Genomic DNA, 16261 nt, shown 5'->3' on the forward strand with positions numbered 1-16261 from the left:
TTATTTTTCCCCATCATCCTACTCCCTCTCTCAATTAGTATATGCAACGGATTCATATTTGTCTTCCCCTGGGGCTTAAACGTTTCTCCCACATCTGTACCCTGTGCTGCTTTCTCCTGTTCCCATCAGCCAGATGGGACGCCCATTCTGCATTCATAACATCTATTAAATTACTCAAAAGTGTTAAAATCTGCTTATGGCTCATCAAAAAGCACTTACGTCCTCCCATAGAAGGTTCTATAATGCTTAACGATTTCTTAAAATATTCATAATGTTTTTTTGGTTGTTCTTGATGTTGTATTTTTTTATATATTTTTTTTTCAGTAAATGATGGTCAAATTTCTATCCGACCTCAGTACAAAGGCTTTCTAGACGCGTTGGCAAACATTCTAAAATCAGAAGGAACACGAGGTTTATACAGAGGAGTGACACCTAACGCTTGGGGTGCAGGTGCTGCATGGGGATCTTACTTTTTCATGTAAGTTTGTTGGATTGTTTAGCCTGTCAGTGTGTTTCTCGTTTTCTTTTTTTCTTCTTTTGTTCTTTCTTTCGGTTGTGCTGAGGACGCCTAGGTATATGTAGCCTACAGTTAAAATATGAAACATTTTTCGTTTTTGAATTTCATTGGCTTAGATGTCCGTGTGCTAATTTTATTAACTTATTATCTGACTTTTTTAGGGGGGGGGGGGTAAAGCACAGTCATGGATGTAAATGGTAGGAGATAGCTTCCGTGCCTTTTCGATTGCTCTTGGAGTGACTGACGAATTTTAAGAGGCTCCTGCTGGAAGTTTCTGGTATCAGAATTTGATCTCTATAACACTTCAGAGGAGCTTCATATTTTGCAGAGAAAAGGGGACAAGCGTGCTCAGTCATGAGCCAGACGTCAGAGATGTTTGTTTGTAGAATAGTTATCTGGACAAAGTTATATAATATGCTGCAACATCCAGTTTTAAAGAACAAAACAAGCTCAGTGGGCCTATGATAAAATGATAAGACCAAGAGTGGCTTAAGAAGGTGTCCTAAAGCAGGGAATTAACAACTCAACTCTAGCCATATGCTTCGCTTAAAATATGCGGTTATACCAAAGGTTGTGTAAATTTGGGTTGTATGAAGGTTTTCTGCTTAATTTCTGAAGCACTTGTTCAGCGATTAATAGTTTTTTTTATTAATAATATGTATTGTTTTGCCATTACTTTTTCATGTAAGTTTATTTGATCGTTTAGCTTGTCTGTGTGCTTTTTTGTTGTTGTTTTTTTCGCCTGTGTTTAGGCGAAATACTAACAAGATTGCGGTTTTGAATTTCACTGGGTTAATTTTTCAATGTGTTAGTTTTTTAATCCTATGTTCTGATAATTTTTTTGGGGTGGGAGGGGGAGCATATGCATGGAAATGGCAATAGTAAGTATCAAGTATAAAGTACTCATTGTTTTTTTACTTAAATATCAAGTAATAAGTACTTTACAAATTCTTACTTAAGTATAAAGTACCAAGTACTTACCAAAATTGTACTTAAGTAGTACTTCCAAGTACTACTTGAAGTATATATATATATATATATATATATATATATATATATATATATATATATATATATATATATATATATATATATATATATATATATATATATATATATATATATATATATATATATATATATATATATATATATATATATATATATATATATATATTTCTAATATCAAGCCCATGCTACCTTTTTGTTAAAGCCATTCTGAAGGCCTCTTAGCCCTTGCCCTCGCCTATAAAACGTCCCCTGTCATTCCTCTCTTGGAAATCTTAATCAAGAACCAGAATTTTCATTTTATTGTTTTTAACCATTTCCCTTGTTTGGCTGATACACACCCAATTCAGTCAGAATTTAAAGTAAGAGCTCTGAGACATGATATTCTTCTAAATATCAAATTTAATTAAGATCCGATCGCCCGTTCGTAAGTTAAAAATACTTCATTTTTTCTAATTTTTCCAAATTAAACACACCCCCCCACTCCCTCCAGATGGTCGAATGGGGAAACAACTATTTCTCATTTAATCTGGTTTGGGTCCCTGATACGCCTGTCACGTTTCATCGTCCTAACTTATCTGGAAGTGCCGAAATTAGCAAGCCCGGGACCGACAGAATTTGCGGTCACTATGTTACTTGGTAAGTACCAAGTACCATACAAAGTAATTTTTCTCTGGGGATGGAATATTTGGTTGAAGGTTGGCTTCAGTATGGCTTATTTTGGAAAAGGGTTATTTCCAGGCTTTGGGCAAGCCATTGGTGGAAGTAGTTATAGGCCCTACTAAATTGAAAGAAAACTCGACTTTCTTAAAACTTGAAACCCCCTCACCCTATTTCAGATAGGGTTTGTGATATCAGAGCTTGATATGAGCCCTGATCCTAGTCATCTTTGGTCTAGCTTTCATTTGGATCCGTTACTCCATTCGCAAGTTATACTAAATTAAACAAAAAGCTGGCTTTTTCAGCACTTAAAACACACTCTCCCTCATTCTATTTGAGCTAGGGTTTTCATATAAAAACTTGATGTCTGTCATGGTCTTAGGCATCATTGGTTCAGTCTCCATTGAGATCCGTCACTCAACTCGCAAGTTACACTGAATTAAATGCCCCCTCTTCCTAATTAAGCTAGAGTCTTCATCTCCAAACATTATGTGTCTTTTGGTTTTGGCATCTTTGGCTTGACTTCCATTGAGATCCCTTACTTCATTCGCAAGTTAACTGAGTCAAATAAAAAACTCAACTTTTCTAGCACTTAAAGCCCCCTCCCCCTAATTAAGCTTGGGTTTCCATCCCATAACTCAATGAATATCATACTCTTAGGCATCTTTATTCAATTTTCACCGAAACTCATCTCAAGTTATTGCAAGTTACACTGATCTCAAGTTCATTTGCAAGTTACACTGAATTAAATGACATTTTAACACCTAAATTTTTTAGTTTTTTTAACGCCTAAAGCTCCCTCGCCCTAATTAAGCTCAATTTTAATCCAAATAGTTCAATTTATTACAAATCTGACTGGCGGTCCTCCCGCTATACTCGATTGCACAGACGGGCGGACAGACACACAGATCTCAAAAACCTATCTTGATGGATATTTTCCACTATCCAAATAGGTGATGATGCCTGGATGAGGTTATGCTATTCTTTTCCTTTTTTGGATCCAATGAACCAACATGGCTACCTAAGACGTTGCAAAATCTGTCTGTCCGTCTGTCTGTCTGTCTTTCCGTATGTTTAATCAAGTATAGGGAGAGAACCGCTGGTCAGATTTGGATGAAAATTTGGATGGTCGGATTTGGTGCCAACGATCATGAGACACATCAAGTTGAAAGATGAAGACCCTAGCTCAAATAGAACAGGGGGGAGAAGGCTTTACCTGCTAAAAACAGTTTTTCGTTTAATTCAAAGTAACTTGCGAATGCGAATCTGAATGAAAATTGAACTAAAGAGGCTTAAGACCATGACACATATCAAGTTTTGAGATAAAGGCCCTAGCTCAAATATAAAAAGGGGGAATGGGTTTTAATTCCTGAAAAAAATTAAGTTTTCTGTTTAGTTTAGTATAACTTGCAAATGGAGTAACGGATCCGAACGAAAATTAAGCCAAAGATGCCTGAGATCAGGGCTCACAAGTTATGGTAACCATAGCTCAAATAGGATGAGGGGGAGAGGGTTTCAAGTTTTAAGAAAGTTCAGTTTTCCTTTAATTTAGTAGGGCCTATAACTTATGAATGGAGTGACAAATCTGAAGTCAGATTCGTCTGAAAACCTGAATTTTCTGGAATGAATTTGACAAAATACCACTGCATTGGATCCATAGAATTCCTTAGACTTGTTTATTGCAGGCAAAATTTAGATGGGCAAAGAGCCATAGTTTCAGTAGTTTTACCAATAATATGGTCCTGAAGATCATGAAATGGTAGAAATCTGGTTCAGTTGACAAGATGACAAAACTTAAACACTAATGTCAGAAATATAAGCTCAAATGGACTACAGTATGCAACATTTAGCACAAAACAAGGGATTTTAGCTCTTTGTCGACGACTGAACTCTGAAATAATTTCAATTTTTTATTATATAACTTTTAAACAAAATTAAACCAAATGTTAATCATACTATAATTTTTTTTGTCAAAAACAAATACCTTATTTCACATCCAAAAATAGGGCATGGAGCTATATCTGAGTTTACTCTAAATCTAAAGGTGATGTTTTCTTGTACATTGCCAAAGCACACACACACAAAATTTTCGTGTCAAAGGTAAAGTATTTGAAAATGAAGTACATTAACAGTATCTTAAGTAATAAGTATTGCGTAATCTTACTTAAGTATCAAGTAATAAGTACGCTCTAGAGTTTTTACTTAAGTACAAGTACAAGTAATGGAAAATTTTACTTAAGTAGTACTTCAAGTAAGTGACAGCACTGTCCTGAAGTGACGGATGAATTTTTAGAGTCTCCCGCTAGAAGTTTCTACTGACGGAATTGAATCTCTATAATACTCGAGAGAAGCTGCATATATCGCAGAAAAAAGAGGACAAGCATGCTCAGTCGTGGGCCAGATGTAGGAAACATATTTTTATAGAAAAAAGTTATCGTGACAAAGTTGTGCAATACGGTGTAACACTCAGTTTTAAAGATCAAGACAAGCTCAGTAGGCCTATAATAAAATGATAAGACCAGGAGAGGCTTGATAAGGATCTCTAGCGCAGGGAAGTTTGAAGTCAACCCTAGCAATGTACTTCGCTTAAAAATATATGCATATGCTAATGCGGTTATAAAAAGGGTTGTATAAATTCAGGTTAGGCCTATATAAAGCTTTTCTGCTTAATTTCTGAAATATTCGTTTCCCAGATAACCATTTTTTTAAAAGGTTTTTAGTATGGGTCGTTTTGTCATTAAACAAGAGCTAAGAGCTCATATGGCACTTGTGACGAGGCAAGAAGAGCTAAGAGCCAAGAGCTCATATGGTATGAGCTCTAACACTATTCTAAGAATCAATAGATTGATTTAAAAGGAAAATCAGAAGCTTAATGCCGGTCAGGATTTAAAATAAGAGCTTTGAGTCATGATGCCCTTCTAAATATCAAAATTCATTCAGATCCGATCACCCACTCGTATTCCCACTCGATTTCTGGTCCCTCCCCCAACTCCCCCCCAAAGACGCTGGATCCGGTTGAGATTTAAAAAAAGAGATCTTAGTTACGAGGTCCTTCTAAGTATGAAGTTTCATGAAGATCCGATCACTTCTTCGTAAGTTAAAAATACGTCATTTTTTCTAATTTTTCAGAATTACCCCCCTCCCCAATAGAGCGGATCCGTTCCAAGTATGTAAATCACGTATCTAAGACTTCTGCTTATTTTTCTCACCAAGTTTCATCCCGATCCCTCCAATCTAAGCGTTTTCCATTATTTTAGGTCCCCCCACCGCGAACTCCCCCCAATGTCACCAGATCTGATCAGGATTTAAAATAAGAGCTTTGAGACACGATATCCTTCTAAATATCAAATTTCATTGAGATCCGATCACCCGTTCGTAAGTTAAAAATACCTCATTTTTTCTAATTTTTCAGAATTACCCCCCTCCCAACTACCCCAAAGAGAGCGGATCCGTTCCGGTTATGTCAATCATGTATCTAGGACTTGTGCTTGTTTTTCCCACCAAGTTTCATCCCGATCCCTCCACTCTAAGTGTTTTCCAAGATTTTAGGTTTTCCTCTCCCCAATGTCACCAGATCCGGTCGGGATTTAAAATAACAGCTCTGAGACACGATATCCTTCCAAACATCAAATTTCATTAAGATCTGATCAACCGTTCGTAAGTTAAAATACTCGAATTTTTCTATTTGTCTCCGAATTAACGGGCCCTCCACTCCCCGCCCCCAGATGGTAAAATCGGGAAAAAGACTATTTCTAATTTAATCTGGTCCGGTCCCTGATACGCCTGCCAAATTTCTTCGTCCTAGCTTACCTGGAAGTGCCTAAAGTAGCAAAACCGGGACCGACAGAATTTGCGATTGCTATATGTCACTTGGTTAATACTAAGTGCCTTAAAAATGGTTTATCTTGTAATGACGACTGTAGTCAACTACTTTTTTTCATCTGAAGAAATAATGGTATATATAATGCATAATTTTTGGTCGATTTCAAAGCACAAATAACATTTAAATCAAGAACTTTAGACTATTAGGCACTTGGTATCTACCAAATGACATATAGCGATCGCAAATTCTGTCGGTCGGTCTTTCTGTCCCGGTTTTGCTACTTTAGATACTTCCAGGTAAACTAACGATGAAATTTGGCAGGCGTATTAAGAACCACACGGATATTAAATTAGAAATTGTCGTTTCCCTGATTCGACCATCTGGGGGGGGGGGGGAGGTAAATCGGAAAAATTAGAAAAAATGAGTTATTTTTAACTGACGAACGGGTGATCGGATCTTAATGAAATTTAATATTTAGAAGGATATCGTGTCTCAGAAGGATATTAGCTCTTTTTTGAAATCCCGACTGGATCCGATGACATAGGGGGGAGTTGGGGGGCCCAAAATCTTGGGAAACGCTTAGAGTGGATGGATCGGGATGAAACTTGGTGGGAAAAATAAGCAGAAGTCCTAGATACGTGATTGACGTAACCGAAACGGATTCGCTCTCTTTGAGGGAGGGTTAATTCTGAAAAATTAGAAAAAATGAGGTATTTTTAACTTACGAAGGGGGGATCGGATCTTAATGAAATTTCTTATTTAGAAGGACCTTCTAACGTAGATCTCTTATTTTTAAATCCCGACCGGATCCAGCGTCATTGGGGGGGGGAGGGGCGAAAATCTTGGAAAACGCTTAAAGCGGAGAGATCAGGATGAAACTTGGTGGGAAGAATAAGCACAATCCAAGATACGTGACTGACATAACCGGACCGGATCCGCTCTCTTGGGGGGGGGGGGGTAGCAATTCGGAAAATTAAAAGAAATGATGTATTTTTAACATACGAACGGGTGATCAGATCTTAATGTAGTTTGATATTTAGAATGATCTTGTGCTTTAGAGCTCTAATTTTAAATCCTGGCCAGATCCGGTGACATTGGGGGAGTTGGAGGGGGAAACCGGGAATTCTTGGAAAACGTAAAAATTGAGGTATCTTTATGTTACGAATAGGTGATCGGATCTTAAAGAAACTTGATGTATAGAAGGATCTTATGTCTCAGATGCTCAATTTCCAATTCGAATTGGATCTGAGGACATAGGGGGCTGGAGGGGGAAACAGAAATCTTGGTAACTGGAAATCTTGGAAAACGCTTAGAGAGGTGATATCGGGATGAAACTTGATGAGAAAAATAAGCACAAGTTATAGATACGTGATTGACATAATTGGAACGTATCCGGTCTCTTTGGGGGAGCTGGGGGGTGTTAATTTGGAAAATTTAGAAAAATTGAGGTATTTTTAACTTAAGAGCGGGTGACCGGATCTTAATGAAATTTGATATTTAGAAGGAACTTCTGTCTCAGAGCTCTTATTTCAAATCCCGACCAGATCTGTCGTCATTTTGGGGAGTTAGATGGGAAACTGGAAATCTTGGGAAACACTTACAGTGGAGAAATCGGGATGAAACTTGGTGGGTAGAATAAGCAAATGTCGGTGATACGTAATTGACGTAACCGTACTGGATCCGCTCTCTTTGAGGGAGTTAGGGGTGGGGTTCACTGCTTCGGCGAGTTTGGTATTTCTGGTTGTGCTAGGACGATGAAAATTGGTAGGCGTGTCATGGAGCTTCACAAATTGACTTGATAAAGTCGTTCTCCGATTCGATCATCATGGGGCTGAAGGGAGAGGAAAAATTAGCAAAAAATTAGATATTTATAACTTACGAGTGGGTGAGCGGATCTTAATGAATTTTGATATGTAGAAGGACCTTGTGACTCGGAGCTCTTATTTTAAATGCCAACCGGCATTAAACCTCTTATTTGTATTTAAAATCAATCTATTGATTCTTAGAATTTTGCTAGAGCCCATACCATATTAGCTCTTGGCTCTTGGCTCTTCCAGCCTCGTCACAAGTGCCATATGACCTCTTAGCTCCCGTTTTACATGCAATCGTTTTTTGTTTTTTTTTTTTTTTTTGAAAAATATGTATTGCAAATATTTGATATTTCTAGAATGTTTCTCCTTATTTTTCTCTTTAACCATGTTTTTGTTGTTTGAATCAAAGTAACTTCTTAGCTTAACTCTTATGAAAAGTCCAGAAATAGAGTCAGAATTTTTCATAACTAATTGTAGTTGTGTATTATCCACTCTGTGATAGATATCCGTGGAATAGGGGGTTATGAAAAATAACATTACCCCAACTCCTCAGAAGTATGTACTCAAAGTGAACATAGAAGATCGTTAGATAATTTCAACATTGTGAGTTTTGCTAGAGCTCATACCATATTAGCTCTTGGCTCTTCCAGCCTCGTCACAAGTGCCATATGACCTCTTAGCTCCCGTTTTACATGCAATCGTTTTTTGTTTTTGAAAAATATGTATAGCAAATATTTGATATTTCTAGAATGTTACTCCTTATTTTTCTCTTTAACCATGTTTTTGTTGTTTGAATCAAAGTAACTTCTTATGAAAAGTCCAGAAATGGGGTCAGAATTTTTCATAACTAATAGTAGTTGTGTATTATCCACTCTGTGATAGATATCCGTAGAATAGGGGGTTAAGAAAAATAACATTACCCCAACTCCTCAGAAGTATGTACTCAAAGGGAACATAGAAAATCGTTAGATAACTTCAACATTGTGAGTTTATACTTCTGTGTAAATCAAGTGCTAAGTTATTAAAGTTATCCTAGCAAGAGTACAAACCTGTGATGATCTTGAAATGTGCATTAGGTTGTAGACTTTTGGTCGCCTGTTAGGGACTGAAAACAAATGTAATAATCTCCTAATAAAAAACAAAGTTATATTCGAATGAAAGAACACTTAAGGGCTTTTAACTTAAACCTGGAATTTATAAAGTCAACAAGTATTAACAGTTCAACTTTTGTTCCATGCTGCGATTTAGTCTGTGGATTACTTTATTTGCTCTTGAGTTTTTTTTTTATTATGTAAAAAGATTCATACAAACATGCTCCCCTCCACCTCCCTATCTTTTCCGTTTCTCTCTTCTTTTTGATCGAGATACTTATGCATTTTATAGATATAATGTTATCAAGACGCGGATGAGTAATGGTGATACGTCTAAAAACCTTGGACCAATTTTAAACATGGTAGCTGCTGCTGAAGCCGGTGTATTAACCCTAGCATTAACCAATCCTATTTGGGTAGTAAAAACTAGGTAAGACTGTTTAATTAAATTGAATTATTCTTTTCATACTATGTGACTTATAGCTTCTGTCTAATTAACATTGAGTCACTGTTTATCGAACTTGCATTTTGGCAAAGTATTCTACTCATTTTTTTTATTTGCCAAATCATCATTATTATCACTTTGCTTTTTTGTTCTGCTAATGTTTAGGATAACCTCAAGAAGTTAGATATAAATATTTTTTTTTCCAAAAAAAAAGGTAAAGAGTGATGTTAAAACTGTAAACAAACAAAAATTGGATTTAGATCACCTGAGCAATTTGAAAAGCTGCGAAAACATGAACTTGTTACGACAAGCCCTGTGTGTTTACCGTTTGTGGTGAAAATAATTAAATAAATAGCTTCTTTTTACTTCAGTGACGAAAACGTTGCTGGGACAAAAATTTGTCTTCCTGTCTCAATTGTTGATTTAGCAAACTTCTAACTTTTAAAAGATCTGCCTCGAGAGGAATTTTTTCTTTGGGAAAAATTGTTGCACAGTTCTTAAAAAAAAGTCTCAATACAAGCACTTTTTTTAAGCCAACTCGTAGGGTAGGCTCTATTTCTTGACTCCCAATCAATCGTATTGTGTTGCGAGAGCAACACTTTGGTTTTGTCCCGGTTTTTTTTTTTTTTTTTTTTTTTTTTTTTTTTTTTTTTTTTTTCTATGCCGCCGATCTCAGCTTATTCCTAGAAACTGGTAAGGGTCTAACCTGTGCGGTTTTTACGGAAAGTGTGGACCTCAGGCCGGATTGATGAATATGACATTACATTTTGGAAAGCTCCGTAGAACTCTTGCCTGGGGCCAAAAAGGATGGTTTTTGCTTGTCCTCGAGCCAGAGCCTATGGTGTGCGAAGTGAAGTGGAGTTATATAGCCTATGTCAGAGAGGAGTATCTGAAGTTGTGCAGCCAAGCTTTCGTTTCATCAAACCATGTTTCTGCTTTCGAATGGAAAGCTCCGTTCTAGCAGGCAGGCACCAGTTTCAAATTGAAGATGGACTAAAATCTATAAGTGTTAAATATATGCGGTAGTTCCCCGGCCCCACAGCCAATATATCTTCTTTGAGTGATAAATAGAAAAATTTACAGAAACAAAAAAGTGCGATTTTCCCACGGGTCCGAAAGTGCTGCCATCTATTGTTTCTAGCCATTTCTGTTCGTGATTTCAGCTGACTTTACCATTCTTTTTTTTTCTACTTGGGATTGCAATAGAGAAATGGTATCAGATATACCTCTTAAACTTTAAAAGTTCTCTCATTGCTAAAGAAATTAGAGCTTATCCTTTGCTCCTTTCTAAGTGGTGGTGTTAGAAAGTTGGCCTCCGGCAAAAAAGTCAACTTTTGAACTAAGACAGATAGAATTTTTTTTTCAATGACAATCGATAGACCTTGATGAGCTGATCAAAGTATATGTCATCCATTTTTTGTTACAAAAATTCCTTCATGACATACACCAGTTTGAAAGTTTCAAGGGGTTGACAACTTCAGTGGTAAGGTTCACACTTGAACCAAAAATAGGCCGATACCAATTGTGAGATATGTAGGGGACTTCAAAGCAACAGTCGATTATTAGCTTATAATCATCTTTGGCAATGAGGGGTTTGCAACTTTTGCTGATTGGTGTACCTATTATCTGTTTCTGGTGTAATTGATGGTAAGAACAACTTGGTTCCCGATTGTAAGACATGTAGGGGAGTTGTAAGTAATAATCGGCTGTTAGGCTACAATGACTTCAGCGACAAGGGGTTTGCAACTTTTGCTAGTTGGTGTACCCATTATTTGTTTCCGGTGAACTTGGATGTATATCACGGGAGAGGGACTTGTAAGTAAGAATCGGTTGCTAGAGGAGGTTCATCAGAGGCTAAAAATTTGTGCAAATTGGTGCACATCTATGGTATTTGATCCTGAAAAGTCACGAATAGCTTTATAATACCAACTAGATTATATAAGATAATGTTCCAAGTTTCCATCGGTCACGATGTCTACGATTGAAAAGGATAAAGTTCAACTGGCTGCAAACTCAATTTAGTCCCTTCTTCCGATATTCTTTTGCTGTTGTTTTTTCAACGCTGAAGAACTTGATCATGTGATTACTGATTGTGTTCTGCTTTGAATATGCCGTTTTGAATGCTTTGATAGTTTTGACAACTTCAGAATTTAACCGATAGCGAAGAAACAAAACCAAAGTGTTGCTCTCGCAACACTTTTATCGGCGAAGCCGGACAAAGGTTGCCGCAACACTTCACGTTGCCCAGGCAACGTAGGTCTAGTTACTTTTAAGAACTCACCAATGCTTTGTCATTGCGGCCCAAAATCTGAATCTTATCCTCTGCCGTTATTTATTCGATGGTAAGAACATTTTGATTATATCTATGTATTTTTATATTCTATGTTAAGGAAAATACTTGTCGCTAGAACTTCGGAACCAAATTTTTATTCTTTTCAAATGCATATCAGAAATTATTATTATGCACTTAGTATCTTATTCCTTCTCACCTTTTTTGAATATCTGTAGGTTTTTTGCTTAAAGTTTTCTCTGCTATAAAGATAAAAACAAACGTTTCTCAATCAAGTACAAATAAAACAAGAGCTAAGAGCTCATATGGCACTTGTGACGAGGCAAGAAGAGCCAAGAGCCCACCCCAAACTCCCCCCCCCCCAATGTCACCAGATCCGGTCGTGATTTAAAATAAGAGCTTTGAGACACGATATCCTTCTAAATATCAAATTTCATTGAGATCCGATCACCGGTTCGTAATTTAAAAATACCTATTTTTTCTAATTTTTCAGAATTAACCCCCCCCCCCCTCCCATCTACCCCAAAGAGAGCGGATTTGTTCCGGTTATGTCAATCATTTATCTAGGACTTATGTTTATTTTTCCCACGAAGTTTCATCCCGATCCCTCCACTCTAACTGTATTCCAAGATTTCGTATCCCAAATCCCCCCCAATGTCATCAGATCCGGTCGGGATTTAAAATAACAGCTCTAAGACACGATATCCTTCCAAACATCAAATTTCATTAAAATCTGATCAACCGTTCGTAAATTAAAAATACTTCATTTTTTTCCATTTTTCCGAATTAACGGGCCCCCACTCCCCCCCAGATGGTCAAGTGGGGAAAACGACTATTTCTAATTTAATCTGGTCTGTTCCCTGATACGCCTGCCAAATTTCCATCGTTCTAGCTTACCTGGAAGTGCCTAAAGTAGCAAAACCGGGATCGACAGACCGACAGAATTTGTGATTGTTATATGTCACTTGGTTAATACCAAGTGCCATAAAAACCAACAACAGATGCACTAGCCAGTAAAAGTTGTAAACTCACCGTTGCCAAAGATGAATATGGTTTAATAGCTGAGTGTCACCCAAAACTCAGTACCAATGCCAGCGCTGATACTGCAAAACTTCAGAGTGACGAATAGATGAAAAAGTGACATTTATAATATTCTCAACGTAGCAGAAGATTTAGGATGCTAGTATAATGTAATATTCCAAATTAGTGCAATACTTCTTCCCCGAGACATGAAACTTTGTAGCGTTAGTACCTGCGCCGTAAAGGTCAATGGTCTCTACCTTCTTTGGCAAAAGTCTCTCTCCTTGTCTCAGCTCGAGGTACGTTACCCACAAGTTTCTAGCCAAGGTGCAAGAAAAACCCTGCTAAAAAGTTGGCAGGGGGATGGTGTCACAGGAGTATGGCTCTTTGTGCCTTCAATGTTACAAATCCAAAATCCTTGCAGTGTTTCGGTTCAAATGAGAAGACATACGCCTACCATCCTGCAAAAGTCGGATATAGGAGGGGTTGGGGTGTGGAAAGGCACCTTTACTTTAGAAATGGAGTAACATGTTCGTATTTGGTTTGACCCTTACCGATTTCTCCAATAAACTGAAACCGGTTGTTAAAGAATGAAACGAAAAAAAGAAGAAGCCAAATTTGTGCTCTCACGAAAACAATAAAGTAATATAATAAGCGAATTGAAAAAGAACATAAACTAGATCTACGTTGTATGGGCAAGGTAGTGTTGTATCCGCACTGTTGCAGCAACCTTTGTTCGGCTTCGCCAAGTAAAGTGTTGAGAGCAACACTTTGGTTTTATTTGCTCGCTTCGATTAAACGCTGAAGTTATAAATCTGTAAGGATCTTAGAATAAATACTAGGTACACCAGCTTGCAAAAGTCCCAATCATTGCAACTAGCAAAAGTTGCAAACCCCTCATCGCTGAAGATGATTATAGCTAAGCAGCCGATTATTACTTACAAGTCCCCTACATGTCTTACCACTGGAACAGAATTGGTCTTACCATCAAATACACCGAAAACAAATAACAGGCACACAACTAGCATAAATTGCGAACCCCTCATTGCCAAAGATGATTATGAGCTAACAGCCGACTGTTGCTTAAAACTCACCTTTATGTATCAAAATTGGTATCAGTCTATTTTTGGTTTCAGTGTGTACTTTACTACTGATGTTTTCAACCCCTTTAAACTTTCAAACTGGTATATCTCATGAAGGAATATTTTTACCAAAAAAATGGATGACTTATACTTTGATCAGCTCATCAAGAGCTGACTTGGAACTAGTTTACTTGCAACTAGCTTACTTGGAAGTGCCTAAAGTAGCAAAACCGGGACCGACAGACCGACAGAATTCGCGATCGCTATATGTCACTTGGTTAATACCAAGTGCCATAAAACCGAATGATAAACTTAGCTGAAATCACGAACAGAAATGGGTAGAAACAATAGATTTTTAGCCCCAGGCAAGAGTTCTGCGAAGCTTTCCAAAATGCAAAGTCATATTCATCAATCTGGCCTAAGGTCCACACTTTCCGTAAAAACTGCAGAGGTTAGATCCTTACCATTTTCTAGGAATAAGCTAAAATCGGGGTGCTAGGAACAAAAAAAAACACGACAAAACCAAAGTGTTGCTTTCGCAACACAACTACTATGCCTGCAGTACCCGGCAGAGACATTAGTCAAAATAAAGTTTACATTTTAAAATGGATCTTTACTTCTCTTTGAAAGTGTTTTAAAAAAGTGTTGAAAGTGTTTGCAGTACCCGGCAGAGACATTAGTCAAAATAAAGTTTACATTTTAAAATGGATCTTTACTTCTCTTTGAAAGTGTTTTTGGGGCAAACTTTTTTCCGGGTGACTTAAATTGACCACAGTCCGAAATGGGTAGCACAGGGAAAAAAAAAAAGAACAAAAAGGACAAAACCTAAACCTTGCTCACAATCACAAATATCCAATGTTTGACAGGGGTATTTTTCGTCTTAAGCCCTTCCCACTCCTGTATCTTGACGTTTGATTGTATCATCTCTTGTCAAAGGATTTGTGATTTACTTCACTATGTATATGAATCTGCAGTTTCATCACAAATTTTATTTTATTTTAATATAACATGTTTTTAATGGCTTTATTTTTGGTTGTAATAATGCAGTAACTTGCATAATTCGCATAACAAAAACTCGAATTAGCTCCACCTCTCCACTTCTTTTCGAAGTTTTCAGGTAAAGAAGAGGAAACAATGAATCAACTCAATACTGGTCTACACGAATTTTTTCCTCTTTTTTAATCTTTTTCTTAAGCATTTTAAAAAATTGGGTTAACAAATTGGGCTTTAGAATTTATTCTCCGACAATTTTGTTAATGAACTTAGGACTCTATTTTGATAGTTTATTCCAGTTTTACATTCATTTTGGAGCTTTGATGTGATGCTCTTTTTCTTATTATAAACTAGCTGTTGGGGTGGCGCTTCGCGCCACCCTAACACCTAGTTGGTGGGGGCGCTTCGACCCCCCCCAAGCCCCCCGCGCGCGTAAGTCGTTACGCGCCATTGTAGCTGTGTCCCTGTGTCCCACCTGTGATATATATATATATATATATATATATATATATATATATATATATATACATATATGTTTTTAACTTCGTAAAACTGGCGAATATACAACATTCTTCGATGTCCCATTGTCTGTGCATATAAAGAGATTGTCAGGTTTACCGACTCTTGAACATGCAACATAAAATTGTCCATGGGAAAAAACAATCCGTATTCAGATCTATACCTCATTATTCTAATGATTGCCCTTGAGCTTTGTTGATGGTGATTGCTAATCGAACATTCCCTGTGTCCCCGTCGTCATTTATATATCCCCCTGTGCCCCCGGCGTCCCCGTTGTAGTTGTGTCCCTGTGTCCCGGTCGTCATTTATATTCCCAGTATCCTGGTCGTCATTTGTGTCCCAGTGTCCCAGTCTGTTATTTCTCTTTGAGCGTCCCGGTCGTCATTTATATTCCCGGTGTCCCGGTCGTCATTTGTGTCCCGGTGTCCCGGTCTGTAATTTCGTCAGTCGACAAAATGACGTCAGTCGACAAACAACTTCATGACGACATACAGCTCAATCCTTATAATGACGTCAGTCGACACACAAACATGACGTCAGTCGACAGACACACAAACAAACAACTTATTTATATATATATAGATTCACGAACATGAGATCCCAGTTGAGGTGGTACAGACGGAGCTATAATACTATAGCCTAACAGCCGATCATTGCTTACGGAGCTATATTACTGGATAAGATTTTATGTGGTGCTGATACTTTGTGTTATTTGAGCGTGGGTTCAACTCCTGAGTTACTATGAGTGACTCTTGTTGCATTTGGCTTAAGACTAAATGAATGATCCTACTGCGACAATATCAGTAAACACGGTATTTTTATGGAAAGATTATTTGTCATTATTGGGCTGAGAGGTGCTGTACAGGCCTAGATGTATTATTACTATATCTATGGAGTCGAAAAATTAAGTTAAAACAACAAGTTTTTGTCACATATTGCATTAAGCAAACAAATTTGTTGCGACAATTTTCCTGTTGAAAAAATTTTTTTAAGTAAGACTCT

General features: G+C 37.3%; 1 protein-coding gene across 1 annotated transcript in view; it reads left to right on the forward strand.

The window, feature by feature from the left end:
• The window catches only part of LOC136041794 (solute carrier family 25 member 32-like), a 51990-nt gene that overhangs the window by 12533 nt on the left and 23196 nt on the right, over window positions 1-16261 (forward strand). Inside the window, exons 3-4 of the mRNA XM_065726549.1 lie at window positions 325-478; window positions 9203-9340. Coding sequence (XP_065582621.1) covers window positions 325-478; window positions 9203-9340 — 292 coding nt within the window. The remainder of the gene's footprint in view (window positions 1-324; window positions 479-9202; window positions 9341-16261) is intronic.

This window comes from Artemia franciscana, unplaced genomic scaffold (assembly GCF_032884065.1).
Source record: "Artemia franciscana unplaced genomic scaffold, ASM3288406v1 PGA_scaffold_38, whole genome shotgun sequence".
Classification (NCBI taxonomy): Eukaryota; Metazoa; Arthropoda; class Branchiopoda; order Anostraca; family Artemiidae; genus Artemia; species Artemia franciscana.